The following is a 15,582-nucleotide window of genomic DNA, read 5'->3' as shown; positions in this document are numbered from 1 at the left end:
CACTTAGGCCTCTAGCCACTGCAAATGAACTCCAGATGTATGTACCTCCATGTGCATCTGGCTTACATGATGAGTACTAGAGAATTGAACCGGGGTCCTTAGGCTTTGCAGGCAAGCGCCTTAACAGCTAAGCCATCTCTCCAGCCCTTGTTTTTTGTTTTTCTCCTGCCTGTCTTCCATTTCACCACTGATTCTGCAAACATCAACGGACATATTCAGAAGCACTTAACTCTTCCCTTTTTCTTCCTTATTTTTTTTTCAAGGTAAGGTCTTGCTTTAGCCCAGGCTGACCTGGAATTCACTGTGTAGTCTTACGGGACTCCTGAACTTATGGCACTCCTCCTACCTCTGCCTCCCAAGTGCCTGGGATTCCTTTTTTGTTTTTTTATGTGGGGTTTCACTCTAGCTCAGACTGACCTAGAATTCACCATGTAATCTCAGGGTGGCCCCAAACTCACAGTGATCCTCCTATCTCCTTATTTTTATGTTGAAAAAAATTTAAATTTTCTGAAAAGTTGCTAGGATGATGTAATGAATAGCCGTACATCATTCATTAAGACTTACTGTAGTTAACATTTGCCACATTTGTTTTACATAAAATAAACATGTATGCCCATATAACACACTTCTGAATCATTTCAATGGAATGTTTACTACTGTATGCAGTCACATTATGAGATTTTTCTTTGGAGGTTGGGAAGATGGCTCAGCAGTTAAAGGTGTTTGCGTGCAAAGCCTTATAGCCTGGGTTCAGTTCCCTAGTACCCATGTAAAGCCAGACACACAAAGTAGCACATGTGTCTTGAGTGTTTGCAATGGTGGGAGACCCTGGCATGCCCATACTCACTCTTTCTCTCTTTCTCTCAAATAAATCAATAATAAAAATTGCTCTCTGGAAATTTTAAATTGGTAATAATAAAAATACTACCTAATACTCACTGCATATGAAAAATTTCCCAGTTATTCCATTAATGTTCTTCATTTTGGGGGGGCCTCAAGGTAGCATCTCACTTTCTCCCACGCTGACCTGAAATTCACTGTATTCTCAGGGTGGCCTTGAACTCATAGCAATCCTCCTACCTCTGCCTCCCAAGTGCTGGGATTAAAGGATTAAAGGTGAGCGCCATCATGCCTGGCTCCCTTTTGCTTTCTTAAATCTACACTTCCTATATTGTTTTATAGCTTTTGTGATATTTTGTGAAAAGTCAAGGCTAGATGATTTGCATAGGGTTTCTTAATTTTTATTTTTTATTTGATTCATGTTAGCATGTTTTGTAGGATTTGGATGGGACTTTGTCTTTCTCAGTTGTCATCTTAGGAGGGCCCAGGAGAGTTTGTCCCATCACCAGGGCTGTGTTTGATCATTTAGTAAGTGATCATCCTGATTCTGTTCTTTGCCTCTTTTTTTTTAATTTTTTTTTTAATTTATTTATATGAGAACGACAGACACAGAGAGAAAGACAGATAGAGGGAGAGAGAGAGAGAGAGAATGGGCGCGCCAGGGCTTCTAGCCTCTGCAAACGAACTCCAGACGCGTGCGCCCCCTTGTGCATCTGGCTAACGTGGGACCTGGGGAACTGAGCCTCGAACCGGGGTCCTTAGGCTTCACAGGCAAGCGCTTAACTGCTAGGCCATCTCTCCAGCCCTGTTCTTTGCCTCTTAAGTTCAAAATATCCCATGAAGTTTTGACCTGGAGGAATGAGGTCTAATATGGACAAGGGTTGATGTCATTACTAAAACTGGGAGAGGGAAGCCAGGCATGGTGGCACATGCACTTAATCCCACCACTCAGGAGGAGGATTATTATGACTCAAGGCCATCCTGAGACTACATAGTGAATTCTAAGTCAGTCTGGTCTAGAGAGAGAACCTACCTTGAAAAACAAAACAAAAAAAAAATCATGCTTGACACCAAATTGAGTTTTGTGGTAGCTTTCATGCAGCTCTCTAGGACCTGCCTATATGCTGGTATGAAGGTACCAATTTACTGGTGGTTTGGAAGCACAAAAGGAACATGTGATGCCACTACTTTGATTTGAGACTCAGAGGAATCCCATACCCATCAGCGAGCTCTGCCACTCCTTGTCGATGCATCACAGAGCACGTGGCTCTTCCTACAAAAGGTCACGTCCATGTGAGGCTTTGATTGCGTTAGATGGAGAGGCACTGTGCTATGAGGGTCTTGTTATGCTGCAGAAAGGCTAGGCCTGGCTGGAGCCGGTATGAGAGTGTGAGTGTGTCCGCAGGGCGGCGCAGGCTTGAAGGGCTGTGGCCTGGAATGAGAAGCACAGAAGTGACAGCGGTGTGACAGGCTTCTGGTGTGGAGAGGAGCAGCACAGGGAGGACTCTAAATTCCTCACTGACTGAGAGAGCTTGAGTTGTTGTCCTTGATACCTTGACATTAGTTAGAGCCTAAGGAGTGCTCTGCATGTCCAAACGGGGGACAGTTATCTCACTTGGTATAATCCTTTCCAGATCCATCCATTTTCCTGCAAATTTCATCACTTCATTTTTCTTTACCGCTGAGTAGAACTCCATTGTATAAATGTGCCACATCTTCATTATCCACTCATCAGTTGAGGGACATCTAGGCTGGTTCCATTTCCCAGCTATTATGAAGTGAGCAGCAATAAACATGGTTGAGCACGTACTTCTAAGGAAATGGGATGAGTCCTTAGGATATATGCCTAGGAGTGCTATAGCTGGGTCATATGGTGGATCAATCTTTAGCTGTCTTAGGAACCTCCACACTGATCGGGGAACAGTTATGTCTCCCTTTCTTACTTGAGCACAGCCGTAAGTACGTATTAATACTTGTAGAAATCTGGCAGCAAACAGTAACGAGCCACCTTCCAACCCAAACATAACTAGGCCTGGCCGTGTTCAGACTTTGGCAGGGCTTGTAGTATACACACTCTGTTCTTGGGTTCCCTCCTTTGGAGTTCACTTTATTCTCACTGTCCAGCTTCTTGAACTTCATGTGTAAATGTTTAAAAGGGTCCTTTTAGAGAACCAGTCGGAGCAGGGTAGAGTAGACTCCTAGGTTGACTGCCTGGCTGCAGGCAAAAAGGATTCTTGCCTCACTCTGGGTTACAGAAATATACCACCCATCAGTGGCGCCCCTTCCCTTCAGCATAGACCCTTGGGGAGATGGTAAGGTATGTAATTTGCTGCGTCTTTAGCCAGCCAGCCAGCATAAGGAGTGCTCTACTCCATCTACCGTCTCGACTTTTCAGGGCTGTGAAGGGAAAGCAGACCTAAAATGCCTCCTCTACCTGCTCCCAGAGAGCTTCAAGTAGGAGGGGCTGCTTGAACAGGGCACAAAAGCCAGGCCTATAAAAGCTTGTTTTGAAGGGTGGCAGGCCCAGCCCACTTCACATCCAGCAGCAAGATTTGGGGTAAGTAGATGAAGAAATGCAGAGACTTGAGTGAAAGTTATTCCTTGAGTGACAGGCAAAGAAGGTATATGAAGTAGACAGGTATGTGACTTATCTGACAGGTTGCTAGTGGCTTGGTATTCTTGAAAATTCAGTCAGCTTTTGCTCACTGGTATCAGGGCTACCTAATTAGCTCTGATAACATGTGCGTGTCTGAAGCAGGTCATAAAGAAGACTGCTTTAATCAGCTGTTGGCATGCAATGTCAAGCTGCAGCCTCAGAATTGGCACGCGGGGCCACTGACTGACATTTCAGAAAGAGGTGGGAGGAGGGACTGTTTTTAATGCCATTTGCTGCCTCTGCCCACATAGAAATGGGATGCTGCATGTGGAAGCACTCAACTGACATAATAGCATTTATTTTGATATACTGGGCTTTTCGTTTCTTTTTTGTTGTTTTGTTATTCATTTTTTATTGATTTATTTGAGAGCAACAGACACAGGGAGAAAGACAGATAGAGGGAGAGAGAGAGAGGATGGGCGCGCCAGGGCCTCCAGCCACTGCAAACGAACTCCAGACGCATGCGCCCCCTTGTGCATCTGGCTAACGTGGGTTCTGGGGAACCGAGCCTTGAACCAGGGTCCTTAGGCTTTACAGGCAAGCACTTAACCGCTAAGCCATCTCTCCAGCCCAAAGGGCTTTTAAACTATTTATTTATTTGAGAGAGTGAGATAGAGTATGAATATCCCAGGGCCTCTTGGCAAGTGTACTCCAGACACATGTGCCACTTTGTACATCTAGCTTTATGTGGCACTGGGAAATTGAACCCAAACTGGCAGGTTTTGCAAGCAAGTGCCTTTAACTTGTTAACTGCTGAGCCATCTACCCATCCTGAGTTTTTTTTTTTTTTTGATTAAAAGGCAGGATTTTTCTATTTGTTGCTGCCAAGAAAAACAACCAAATTTAAAATCATAGGATTAAGGCATGGAAAAAGGCATTTCAAGCAAATGAAATAAGAAATAAACAGATCCTAATATCTGACAAAATTGTTTGTTTGTTTTGAGACAGGGTCTCACTCTAGCTCAGGCTGGCCTTGAACTCCCAATGATCCTCCTATCTCAGCCTTCCAAAAACTGAGATTAAAGGTGTGTATGTCTGGCTTAGGCACTTTTTGTTATTATATCTTCATGATATCAAGTTGTTATTCTGACTGGGGCTGGGGAAATAGCTCAGTGGCTAAAAGTGCTTGCTTGTGTAAGCCTGATGACTAGAGATCAAATCTCCAGAACCCACATAAAGCCAGATGCAAGGGCACACACATCGGTAATACCAGTGCTTCTCTGACAATGGGAGGCAGAGTGAAGAGAATCTTGAAGCTCACAGGTTGCTCTCACGGCATTTGCTGCAGCAAAACAAGAGAAGCTTCTCAATCGAAGTAGAAAGTGAGGACCAACAACCCAGAGTTGTCCTCTGACTACCACACGTGGCACTTGCACACCCACATGTACACACACCGATAGTGTAGTTATTATTTTGCCTTCCTTTGATAAGACAGACTTGAATACTATAGCATCAGGCTTTTTTCCTTTTTTTTATGAGAGAGCGAGTATGTGAGCTAGAGAGAATTGGCATGCCAGGGCCTCCAGCCACTGCAGTTGAACTCCAGATGCATGTGCCACTTTGTGTGTCTGTCTTATGAGGTATCTGGGGAGTCGAACATGGGTCCTTAGGCTTCTCAAGAAAGTGCCTTAACCACTAAGCCATGTCTCCAGCTCTCAGTTTGTTTGTTTTTTACTATTCATTTACTTGCAGATGGGGGTGGGGGGAGAGGTGGCAGAATGAGAATAGGCACACCAGGACCTCTTGCCTAGGCAGGTGAACTCTAGATGCATGCACCACTTTGTGCATCTGGCTTTTTGTGGGGACTGGGTAATTGAACCTGGACCAGCAGGTTTTGTAAGCAAGCACCTTAACTACTGAGCCATCTCTCCAGGCCTGCCTCCACCCCCCACCCCCCACCCCCGCCTTTTGAGACAGGGTTTCGCACTGAACCTGTTGCTCACTGATTAGGCTATACTAGGTGTCCTTAAGCTCTAAGGATCTTCCTGCCTCTTCTCTCTTCCCAGTGCTGGGATTATAGGTGTGTGCCACACCTGGCTTTGCATGGGTCCTGGGCGTCCAGAGTCAGGTCCTCATACTTGTGAGGCACACACTTCTGAGCTTGCTTTGTATCCTGTATACCTTTGAGTACTCTCTGAGAGTCACCTGTGTTGGTGGCTGGAACAGGCTTAGGGGCCAGGACTAAAGAAGTAAAAGGTTTATTTCCCTGCTTTCAGGAGTTAACGATCCAGGAGGGTTGAGGACATAGGATCTAAAAAGCCAAATAAAACTAGTATGGGGGAAAAAATTATAAAAAGCCCATGTGTACAACTTTAATCCCAGTACTTTGGAGGCAGAGATAGGAGGATCACTGTGAGCTTGCAACCAGTCTGAGACCACATAGAGTTCCAGATTAACCTGAGCTAGAGTGAGACCCTACCTCAAAACACACACACACACACACACACACACACACACACACACAAAATAATAATAATGTGCCATCTCCTGACAACTGAATAATTGCAACCTGTGTTTGTTGTTCCAGCTAGTTATTCCTGGTTTGCTTGTCAGTGAAGCCAACTGGGCTTCTTTGCTTGTGGCTCTGCTCCCCTGAGGCCAGTCCAGAAGCTTTGATTTGTAAGATGGCATTGGCATCTTGAAAGGAAGGAAACCTTGATTGTTAAGGGCAAGAGCTGTCTATTGTAGATCACAAGTATTTATTTTCATTTATTTATATATTTACTTATTTTGGTTTTTTGAGGTAGGGTCTGGTCCAGGCTGACCTGGAATTAACTCTGTAGTCTTAGGGTGGTGATCCTCCTACCTCTGCCTCCTAAGTGCTGGGATTAAAGGTGTGCACCACCACACCCAGCTTTATTTTCATGTATTTATTATAGAAGCAGATAGAATGGGCACACCAGGGCCTCTAGCCACTGCACATGAACTCCAGATGCATGCACCACCTTGTGTATCTGGCTTACGTGGGTCCCGGGGAATTGAACCTGGGACCTTAGGCTTCTCAGGCAAATGCCTTAACCACTACACCATCTCTCCCACCCAGATCACAAGTTGTTTTTTTTAATTTAAGCAACTTTATTATTATTATTATTATTATTATTATTAGATAAGGCCATATTTTGTGTCTAGACCACAGATTTTGAATTTGGTATTTCTTCTTTGCTTGGTTTCCTGGACCCTGAACTATAACTGTGCTGCTAATATTGATGGGCTTCCCCAAGTACCACTTGCAGTTCCACATAAACGGATGCTGGGCATGTGCCTTCAGTCCCAGAACTCCTGAGGTGGAGCTGGAGGATCAGAAGTTCAGGGTCTTCCCAAGCTACATAATGAGTTCTGGGCCGGCCTGGGTCTCACAAGACTGTCTCAAAAACAAACAACCAAAAAAATAAATTTGCAGAATAATGAATGGATGGAGTATGCCATTTTTGGATTTAGTTCCTCTAATCACTTTCTTTTGCTCTGTTTTCCTTTCTTTGATCCACAGACTCTGGCCTGGTGGTCCCAAGTGTTTCCTATGAGCTACATAAAAAGCTGTTGTCTGTGGCTGAGAAGCATGGGCTGACCCTAGAACGGAGATTGGAAATGACTGGTGTGTGTGCCAGTCAGATGGCGCTGACCCTCCTCGGAGGACCCAACAGGTAAGTGCCTCTTGACTGGTGGCACCCCGCATATGTCACAGATGCACAGAAGCGTTCACTGGACAGGCGCTGCTCCTCTTATGTGAGCTTCCCTACGCTGCCAGCTTCCTTTGTTCTCCCCCCTCTTACCTGTCTCTGCAAGTCCTCACTCTTCTCTCGTTCTTCCTTGCTTTCCTGACATCAGCCGTCTAGTTTTGAGACTCCTGCTAATTGCCAGAAGCCTTCCTTCTAGAAGCCTTCAGAGACCTGGCCTTTGACACTCTCCATTCATTCACTAAAATCTAAATACCTCAGAACTTCTAAAACCACCCTGACAGCTGGGGGCGGGGGGCTGGGTCTAGGCCCTTCTTGCTTGCCCTTGAGCTCGTCCATTAGGAGCAGTGCTTGTGTCCACGCATGCCTTGTACTAGACCTTGTACTGCACACTGGCCAGATCGAGAGCAAACACTGCTCCTGCAGCCCAGACGTCTCTGGGAAGTGCGGGGCTGTGGTGGAGGAAGCAGGGAGGTGTCCGGGAGTTCTCTGGCGGTGTTTGGGTGGACAGCGTCTTGTGGTTCTGAAGCAGTCTTGACTAAATCAAGATGGGTCCAGCAGGATGAGCGCTTGCACTCTGGCTGCTCATTCCGTGCCTTGTAAAAAATGGGAGTGTTCGTTCCTCCTTGTCCCTTGCTTGGGCTTGCTCCCGACCACGTGGCGTCCCTGGTGTGGCTGTGTCCTAGGAAGGAAGCCACCCAGGCTGCTGTCCCAGAACAGCCGAGACAGATCCTGGAATAAACCTGGGGGATATATGAGACCTTCTAGGAACAAGATTAAGACAGGTTCTGAATGTCCTCACCAAGTCACATTCCTCTATAGCCATTTTGGGCCACTGGCCCATTTGCCTGTCTTCTCTCAAGTGAATTGGAAGGCTCACCTCTCTTCTTTTGTAGCAGTTGCTAATTTGCCTTTGAGAGTCACTGTTAGTAACACTGAGATTGAGTGTGTGTCAAGGGCCACGTAGTGGCATCTCATGGGGCTTTCATGACAGAATCCCATGTGCTTTTTTTCATCGTGTCAAGTCGCGCAAGCTAGGGCTTTGAGCAGGACTGCGCTGAACAGCGCTGCTGTGGGGGAGCTAGAGCTCCGCTCTGCAGACGCGCTGCCTGTGCGCTCAGAAAGGCGGCTGGGGGAGCAGAGCCGCTGAACCCGATGTCTGCACGCTGCAGTGTCCCTGTGAAGGGGGAAATATTTGTCACGCTTCTTCTAGATGCAGAAATGGTGATGGTGGTCATTAGCTTGGCATCTGTGTAGAGTAAGTATCCCAAATAGAGGTTCCCAAATCTGTCTGGGAAAGAGAGTTGTTCTGGAGCTCCACTTTGTCATCTCCCTCCCTTTGGGAGATGGTAATTGCCACTGTCCCACCCCTAAGCAGGAATCTATAGCGTTGCAGTTCATGACCCCCCACTTGCACCCTATGAGTTGGCCTTGGTTCCAGGGATATTCTTCTAACCCTCCTGAATAGTGGTTTCTCTGAGACCAGAGGCATCTCAGCTTCGATGAGCCTTAAGCAGGAAGTGACTGCTTTGTGCAAGGCCACTCATTGCCATCCCCACGCCCAGCATCACTTGAGAACCTTGTCTGTGGAAGGCAGAGCACTAAGCATTGTGCGTCCAGTCAGCCCCACGTTACCCTGGGCAACACTAGGAGCAGTCCACAGTGTCGCAGTGACCTTCTCACTGCTGGGACAAAACACCTGACCAAAACAGCTGGAAAGAGGACAGGTTTTAGAACGCTTCATGATGGGAGGGGGAAATGGCACGAGCAGAGGCTGGACGTCACCTCTGCCCCGGCAGGTGGTACAGCAGGAGAGTGAGCCGAGTTCTGGCAAGAAAGAGATGGCTTTAACACCCCAAAGCCCACCCCCAACAACATACCTCCTTTAGCCAGGCACCACTTGCCATCAGCTGGGAACCAAGCATTCAGAGTACATGAACTTGGACCTAATTGAAACAAGCACACACCACACTGCTCAGAGCAGATACTGGCACCTCAGTAAAGGGAACGTGGGCTAGCAACCAGTCAGTGACAGCACAGAACTCCCCTGAGTTGTAACTTTATAGGAGGCTATAACTTTATAGGAGCTAAGAAAAGGAGAAAGGGGTTATGGGGAAGCATGAGGTAGAGGAATGTCTGGAGCCTAGAGCAGTGGTGGCTCAGTGGTTTAGACACTTGCTTGAAAGCCTGCTGACCCGAGATCGGTCCTCAGTCCCCACATAAAGTGTGATCCCCATGCGCCGTGGCAGTGGGAAGTGGAGCCAGGAGAATCCAGAAGTTGGCAAGCAGCAGCAACATGAGAGACCTTGCGTCACAGGAAGGTGGAAGGAGAGGGGAGACACCCTCAAGTCATGCCCTGACTGCCACGTGTGCATTGTGGCACGCACGTGCCCATACACAGACACACAATTTAAGGAGAGGGCTGGCTTGGTCGGGGACACGATTTGAGCATAAGCAGGAGAAAGCCTTACAAGTGCGAGAGAGGCTGAGCAGTCTCGCTTTGCTGGAGCAGAGTGCCCTTTGGGGGAGAAGTGCCTTGGTGGGGTGGTATGGACCTAGCAGGGTACACACACTGAGGAACCAGTACGGGGTCTTAGGTCACAGAGAGGTTTTCTGGCCACAGTTGTGTGCAGTGAATTCTGGGTGAACTCCTTGGACCAAGCAGTGAAGTGAGGAAGGGAAGTTGGTGTTAGGACAGCGGCAACACCACCCTGCAGGCCCACCAGCCTTTCCTCTGAAGCCCAGGACTCGGTGAGCAAGGGGAGGAAGGCACTTGAGGACAACAGGTGCCCGCTTCTCTGGCAGGAGACCAGGGACTGGCCCATCTGGAGCTCTTTAACTTTCTGTTCCAGGTTGAACCCTAAGAATGTCCACCAGAGGCCTACGGTAGCCCTGCTGTGTGGGCCCCACGTGAAGGGGGCTCAGGGTATCAGCTGTGGGAGGCACCTAGCCAACCACGACGTGCAGGTCATCCTCTTCCTGCCCAACTTCGTCAAGATGCTGGAGTCCATCACCAATGAGCTGTCTCTTTTCAGCAAGACTCAAGGCCAACAGGTGTCTAGCCTCAGAGGTAAGTGCCAGGACTGGAGTGTAGCTCAGCGGTAGAACACTTAGCCTTGGCTCCCATCCCAATCCATCTGTCTGCCCCACTTCCCTGGGTGGAGGTGGCCTTCTGCTGGGCTAAAGCCTCCTGCTTCCTTGGTTTGACTGGCTGGTAATGCCACCTAGTGGTGACAAGTGGAAAGGCATCACATGTGTAGTGCTCTGCCTTAGCCAAGTATGCTGTTGTCCCAAACCTGTAATCTTGGCTTTTGGGAGGTGAGCAGGTGGAGCTCAAGTTTTAGGCCAACTTGGGCTACGTAGACTATCTCAAAAATGTTCCTTCTGTAAGGAAAATACCCCGAGTACCCACTTTCCTACTTCCTATCCTTGTCCTGCAACTCTGAGAGTGAGCTAGCAGGGCTCACACAGGAGACCCACTTGCTCAGTTCATAAGCACCTATGGAGCAGGTACTGCGCCTAGTTCTGGGGATAGATACGAAAACCAGTGTTTTTACTTTAAAATTCACTTTCCCATGGAACAAACGTGCACATGTGTGTGTGCGCGCGCACACACACTCAGTGGTTAGGTGAGATGAACATATTAAGTGTGATGGAGGGCAACAGGGCAAAGGCACATTGGGAGGCTTGGTAAGGAGTAGGAAATAGGCTTTTCTCAATCAGGTCTTAAAAGAGCCTTGAAGGTCACCACAGTGGTTTGGGCTGTGACTCCAGGTGTGTCATTGAGGCTCTGGAGGCATCAGCGGAGTGGTATGACCTAGCTCAGCCCCCAGACAGACACGCTGGGTGCTGAGTGTGCGATTAGGACATCGTGGGGTTCAGAGATGCTCTTGTGAGAATTAGAGGGCCAGTAATGCCTGAGCTGGTAGTGGTTCAAAGTGGTTAGTCTCTGAATCAGTTCTCAAGTCAGAGTCAATATAGAAGCAAGAGAAGAGCTAAGACTAGTTCCAAAGAGCCAGACCTGGTGGCACAGGCCCATAACACCAGCTACCCAGTAGTCTGAGGCAAGAGAAGCACAAGTTCAAGGCCAGCATCTTAGTGAGCCCCTGTATTATTATTATTATTATTACTATTATTTGGTGGAGATGCCTGGGAGAGTACCTGTCTTTATAAATAAAAATTCTTAAAATTTCTGTTTTTATATTTTGCTGGGCATGATGGTACTCACCTTTAATGCAAGCATTCAGGAGGCTGAAGTCAGGGAATTGCTGTGAGTTTGAGGTCATCCTGAGCTAGAGTGAGACCCTACCTTGAAAAAATAATACACACAGACATTTTTTTTTAACTTAAAAAAAAAAATGACTCCAAGGTATTTTTGGTCTGTCTGAGGACTGCCACTGCGATGGGCCTTGGTGAAGGAAGAGTAGATGCTGCTGGGTCGGTGGTGGGAGGTGTTGCGTAAGCAGCGGGAAAGGGCCTGCCTGGGAGGCTGAAGCCAGGATGAGCCTGCAGAGCACAGAGAGGCCAAGGACGGGTCTGAGCTCCTTGTCCTGCAGTCAGGGAGCTAAGAACCCAGCCAAGAAGATGGCAGAAGTGGCCAGGAAGGGAGGAGATGTGGGAGAGTGTGCAGCCAGAGGAAAGGAGGGCGTGGCCAGCTGCTCCTGCAAGCCAGCTTAGACAAGATGGTCAAGAATCCACTGCAGAAGCAGCATGGAGGCCCCTTTTCTCTCAGACTGCCTGACTAGAGCCCAGCAATCCTGTCTCCTCCCTCTGAGCACAAGGCTGTGCCCAGCTTTTTTTTTTTTTTTTTTTTAAATTTTTTTGTTCATTTTTTATTTACTTATTTGAGAGCGACAGACACATAGAGAAAGACAGATAGAGGGAGAGAGAGAGAATGGGCGCGCCAGGGCTTCCAGCCTCTGCAAACGAACTCCAGACGCGTGCGCCCCCTTGTGCATCTGGCTAACGTGGGACCTGGGGAACCGAGCCTCGAACCGGGGTCCTTAGGCTTCATAGGTGAGGGCTTAACCGCTAAGCCATCTCTCCAGCCCTGTGCCCAGCTTTTTATGTGAAGTCTAGGGCCAAAGTCAGGTCCTCACACTTGTGAAGTACGTGCTGTAACCCACTTAGCCATCTCCCCAGCCCTAAGAGCAGCCTTCAATGCGGTGGGGCGGGGTAGGGGGCAAAGTCTTGACTGGAGCGGGGTTTAAGTGAGAATGCAGAAGAGAATTAGCAAGATCACATATGGCCCAGAGAAAATGATTTGCCAAAAGCCACATGTCAAGTCAGGAGGAGCCTAGACCAGAGCAACAGACTCCTGAGTACCAGGCTGGGCTTTTGTGTGCACATGGAAGCTAGGGCCATGTGACCCACAGGGATTCTACACACTTGATGTGTCTTAAGTAGAGAAATTCTGGGTCTCTAATTGTTCTGTGCCATTATTGGAGGTTGAAAGCTGAGACAGTTCTGGGAATGATCTGAAATCTCTGACCTGATGACCTGTTCCAGGCAGTTTTTCCTCTGACTGCCCAAGAGGCAGGGCTGAGGACAATGACACTCCAGTGTAGTCCATTTCTGCTATTCTCAAGTTAATCTGAAGCCAATCCAAGGTTTCATACCTCTTAAGACTTCCTGTTCTTTACACTGTCCCAGAGCCCTCATCGGAGCCTTTTTAAATGTTGGGAGAACAGCGATCATTTTCTCTCTGTAAGTTTGGGCTGAGTGGAGGACCCATTCCCATGAAAAAAGCAAGGGCAGCCCAGAGGACAGGCTAGCTAGCCCAGGATGGGTGGGCCAGCCTGGAGAAGTATGCATGCTCTCAGCTGTTACCTGTTTTGGGTACATCCGCTCCTGTCTCTGCTAGGCCCTGAGCAGAGTTCCCTGTGAAGGAGGGCTGGTTCTGCCTTCTTCGAGCTTGTGCCATCATCAGGGTTAGTCTGACACAGAGGCCAGAAGTGAGGCCCTTGTGCCCGGAGAAGGCTGGTCTTTGGGGTAGCATTGAAGTCCAGAAAACAAGACACTCCTGAGACTACCTAGACTGGGCTGCTTTGTTTTCTGTTCTGGGATTTTCAGACACACTTTCCACTTGCAGATCTTCCCACTAGCCCTGTGGACCTGGTCATCAACTGCCTGGATTGCCCAGAGAACGCCTTCCTGCGGGATCAGCCCTGGTACAAGGCAGCTGTTGCCTGGGCCAACCAGAACCGAGCACCAGTGCTCAGCATAGACCCTCCTGTGCATGAAGCTGAACAGGGCATTGATGCCAAATGGTCCCTGGCACTGGGCCTGCCTTTGCCACTGGGGGAGCATGCAGGCCGTGTGTATTTGTGTGACATTGGCATTCCCCAGCAGGTCTTCCAGGAGGTGGGCATCAACTACCACTCCCCCTTTGGCTGCAAGTTTGTCATTCCCCTACATTCTGCCTAGAGGGACGTGGGCATCTGTGCCCTGCAGTCCCCTGAACTTCTGCTACCAAACTCAACAATGACTGCCTTAAGGATGTGAAGCTTTGTGGACCTTGTAAAGTTTCTCTTTGGGGTTTGTTTTTCCAAGAGAACAGAACATAAAACTGGCCCGCCACCTGCTCCTAGCCAGGGAAGGCTTTCCCACTCGGGTGCAGGGCAGGCCAGGCCAGTAGCTCCAGGCCCCCGTTCCCTCAAGTTGGGCTTTGTTTACAGACATAGGCAGCTCTCAGACTGTCTTCAGGTTTACAGCCACTGGGCCTGGTCTGGCACTTTGGGGTGGGGGACCAGGGCCTGTTGGACCTCTACCAGCCCTACTGCAGAGCTGTGGCTTTGTGTGTCTCTTGCTTCCTCTAGCCCTGCCTTCCCCTGCCGAACCGTGACAGCAGAGGCTTTCCTGCAGTGGCTTCACAAGCTGGTTTGGGAGCTTCTAACCCTTTGTTCTGAGCTGATCCTAATTAGTGTTGGGATTTTTCCTAAGGTGTGTGAATCTAGAGGCAGGGAAGGGGGTGTGGCATCAGGATGGTTACTGAGGGAATTTGAGGCTGATTTTCTGTCTTTAGCACAGGCCGTATAAGGAAGGTCTTTTGTAGAGCCACAGTACCCATCTTGCCAGTATTGCCCACTCCTGTCAAGCTGGGGTCAGACCCTTAGGGCCTAGCTTTAATGTCAGTGTTGGGAAGGCCCTGGAGGAGCCTGGTTGCTGAGCTTGAGACTCCCTGGTGCTTGTGCTCTGAGCCACCACTCCCTACCTCCTTGCCTACAGGCACCCCTCCTCTGCCTATTGTGCTATCCCAGAGCAAAGTGAATGCCCCTCCCCAGCTTAGGCTTCAGTCTTGTTTGGGTTCTAACCTTTCTGGTTGTCCTTCTAGATGTGCAGGTTGGGGCGTGGCCTGCCTTAAAGATGCCAAAAAATGAGCCTGGTTGCAGATGAGCTTGCAGGTAGTATTCAGCAATGGGAGCACCCCACTGCTTGGACTCTGGACCTGGGCCTCGCAGGCTGATAGGAACCTTGCCTGCATCCCTGGCAGATTTTAACAAGAATTGTGCTTTGAAGCCCCCCCCCCCCGTTTCAGGCTTCCTTCTGCTCTGTGCCCTTGACTAGTTGAGGCATAGGTGGGCAAGCAGGCAGACTTGCCAAGGAGTGTGGTCCTAGCACCATGGGTTTCAGACTGGTTATCACCTTCCTTGTAGAAATATAGCCAGGAACAGATGAGGCTGGTCCCACTTTGCCCATCCTCTGTACTGTGGTCTAGCCGTGGGGGGTGGCCAGGGATTCGGAGCCTCTTACTCAGGACTTTGCAGCTCAGAAGCTGGGCCCTATAAGAGGCAAGGTCACAGTTGGGGAACAGTTAGGTAATCACTCTAGGTTCTAACTGCCTGATTGCCTAGTATTACAGGCACTAGACACATTAGAACATGAGCGAACTCTGGTCCTGAAACCTGTTCACCAGCACGAATCACCCTGGAGGTGATGGCATCTCCCTCTTCCCCCAGCCTTCAGCCTGGGTTTCCCTTAGAGCTATTAAAGATGACTCCTACCTGTAGCTCTTTTCAGAGGTTCCTGCCTAGTGGTCACTCTCAGGTGGTCAAAGCCCATTGTTAACTCGTGTACCTCATGGGGAACCAAACGCTAGCACTACAATAAAGCTGAGTGACTAAGTCCTGTGCTGTGTGAGCTGCTTTTACAGAAGGATGAGGTGCTGCCATCCCTAGGATCCCACCCTGATCATGGCTGTTGGGTATGCATGGCTTCTCCAGGTAGTAACAAGGGATCCTACCTTGCCAGCCACAGTGGGCTACTTTCCTTGTGGCTGAGAGATGACGGTGTTGTAGGTTTTGTAGCAGGCCTTCTCCCTCAATCCACTAAGGGGCTACAACTACTCTACTTGAACCCAGAGGGATGTCCCAGCTTCTATTTAGTCATTGGCTTGCCCTTGTGTGCCTGGCC

The 15,582-nt window shown here is 48.8% G+C and overlaps 1 protein-coding gene across 1 annotated transcript in view; it reads left to right on the top strand.

Annotated features, from left to right (window-relative positions):
- The window catches only part of Edc3 (enhancer of mRNA decapping 3), a 50,624-nt gene extending 35,331 nt beyond the window's left edge, over positions 1 to 15,293 (top strand). Inside the window, exons 5-7 of the mRNA XM_045160180.1 lie at positions 6,984 to 7,137; positions 10,023 to 10,240; positions 13,262 to 15,293. Of these exons, the coding sequence (XP_045016115.1) occupies positions 6,984 to 7,137; positions 10,023 to 10,240; positions 13,262 to 13,596 (707 nt within the window). The 3' untranslated portion in view covers positions 13,597 to 15,293. The remainder of the gene's footprint in view (positions 1 to 6,983; positions 7,138 to 10,022; positions 10,241 to 13,261) is intronic.
- Positions 15,294 to 15,582: the final 289 nt, after the last annotated feature.

Source organism: Jaculus jaculus, chromosome 10 (assembly GCF_020740685.1).
Source record: "Jaculus jaculus isolate mJacJac1 chromosome 10, mJacJac1.mat.Y.cur, whole genome shotgun sequence".
NCBI lineage: Eukaryota > Metazoa > Chordata > Mammalia > Rodentia > Dipodidae > Jaculus > Jaculus jaculus.
This window is presented reverse-complemented; position numbering and strand designations above follow the sequence as displayed.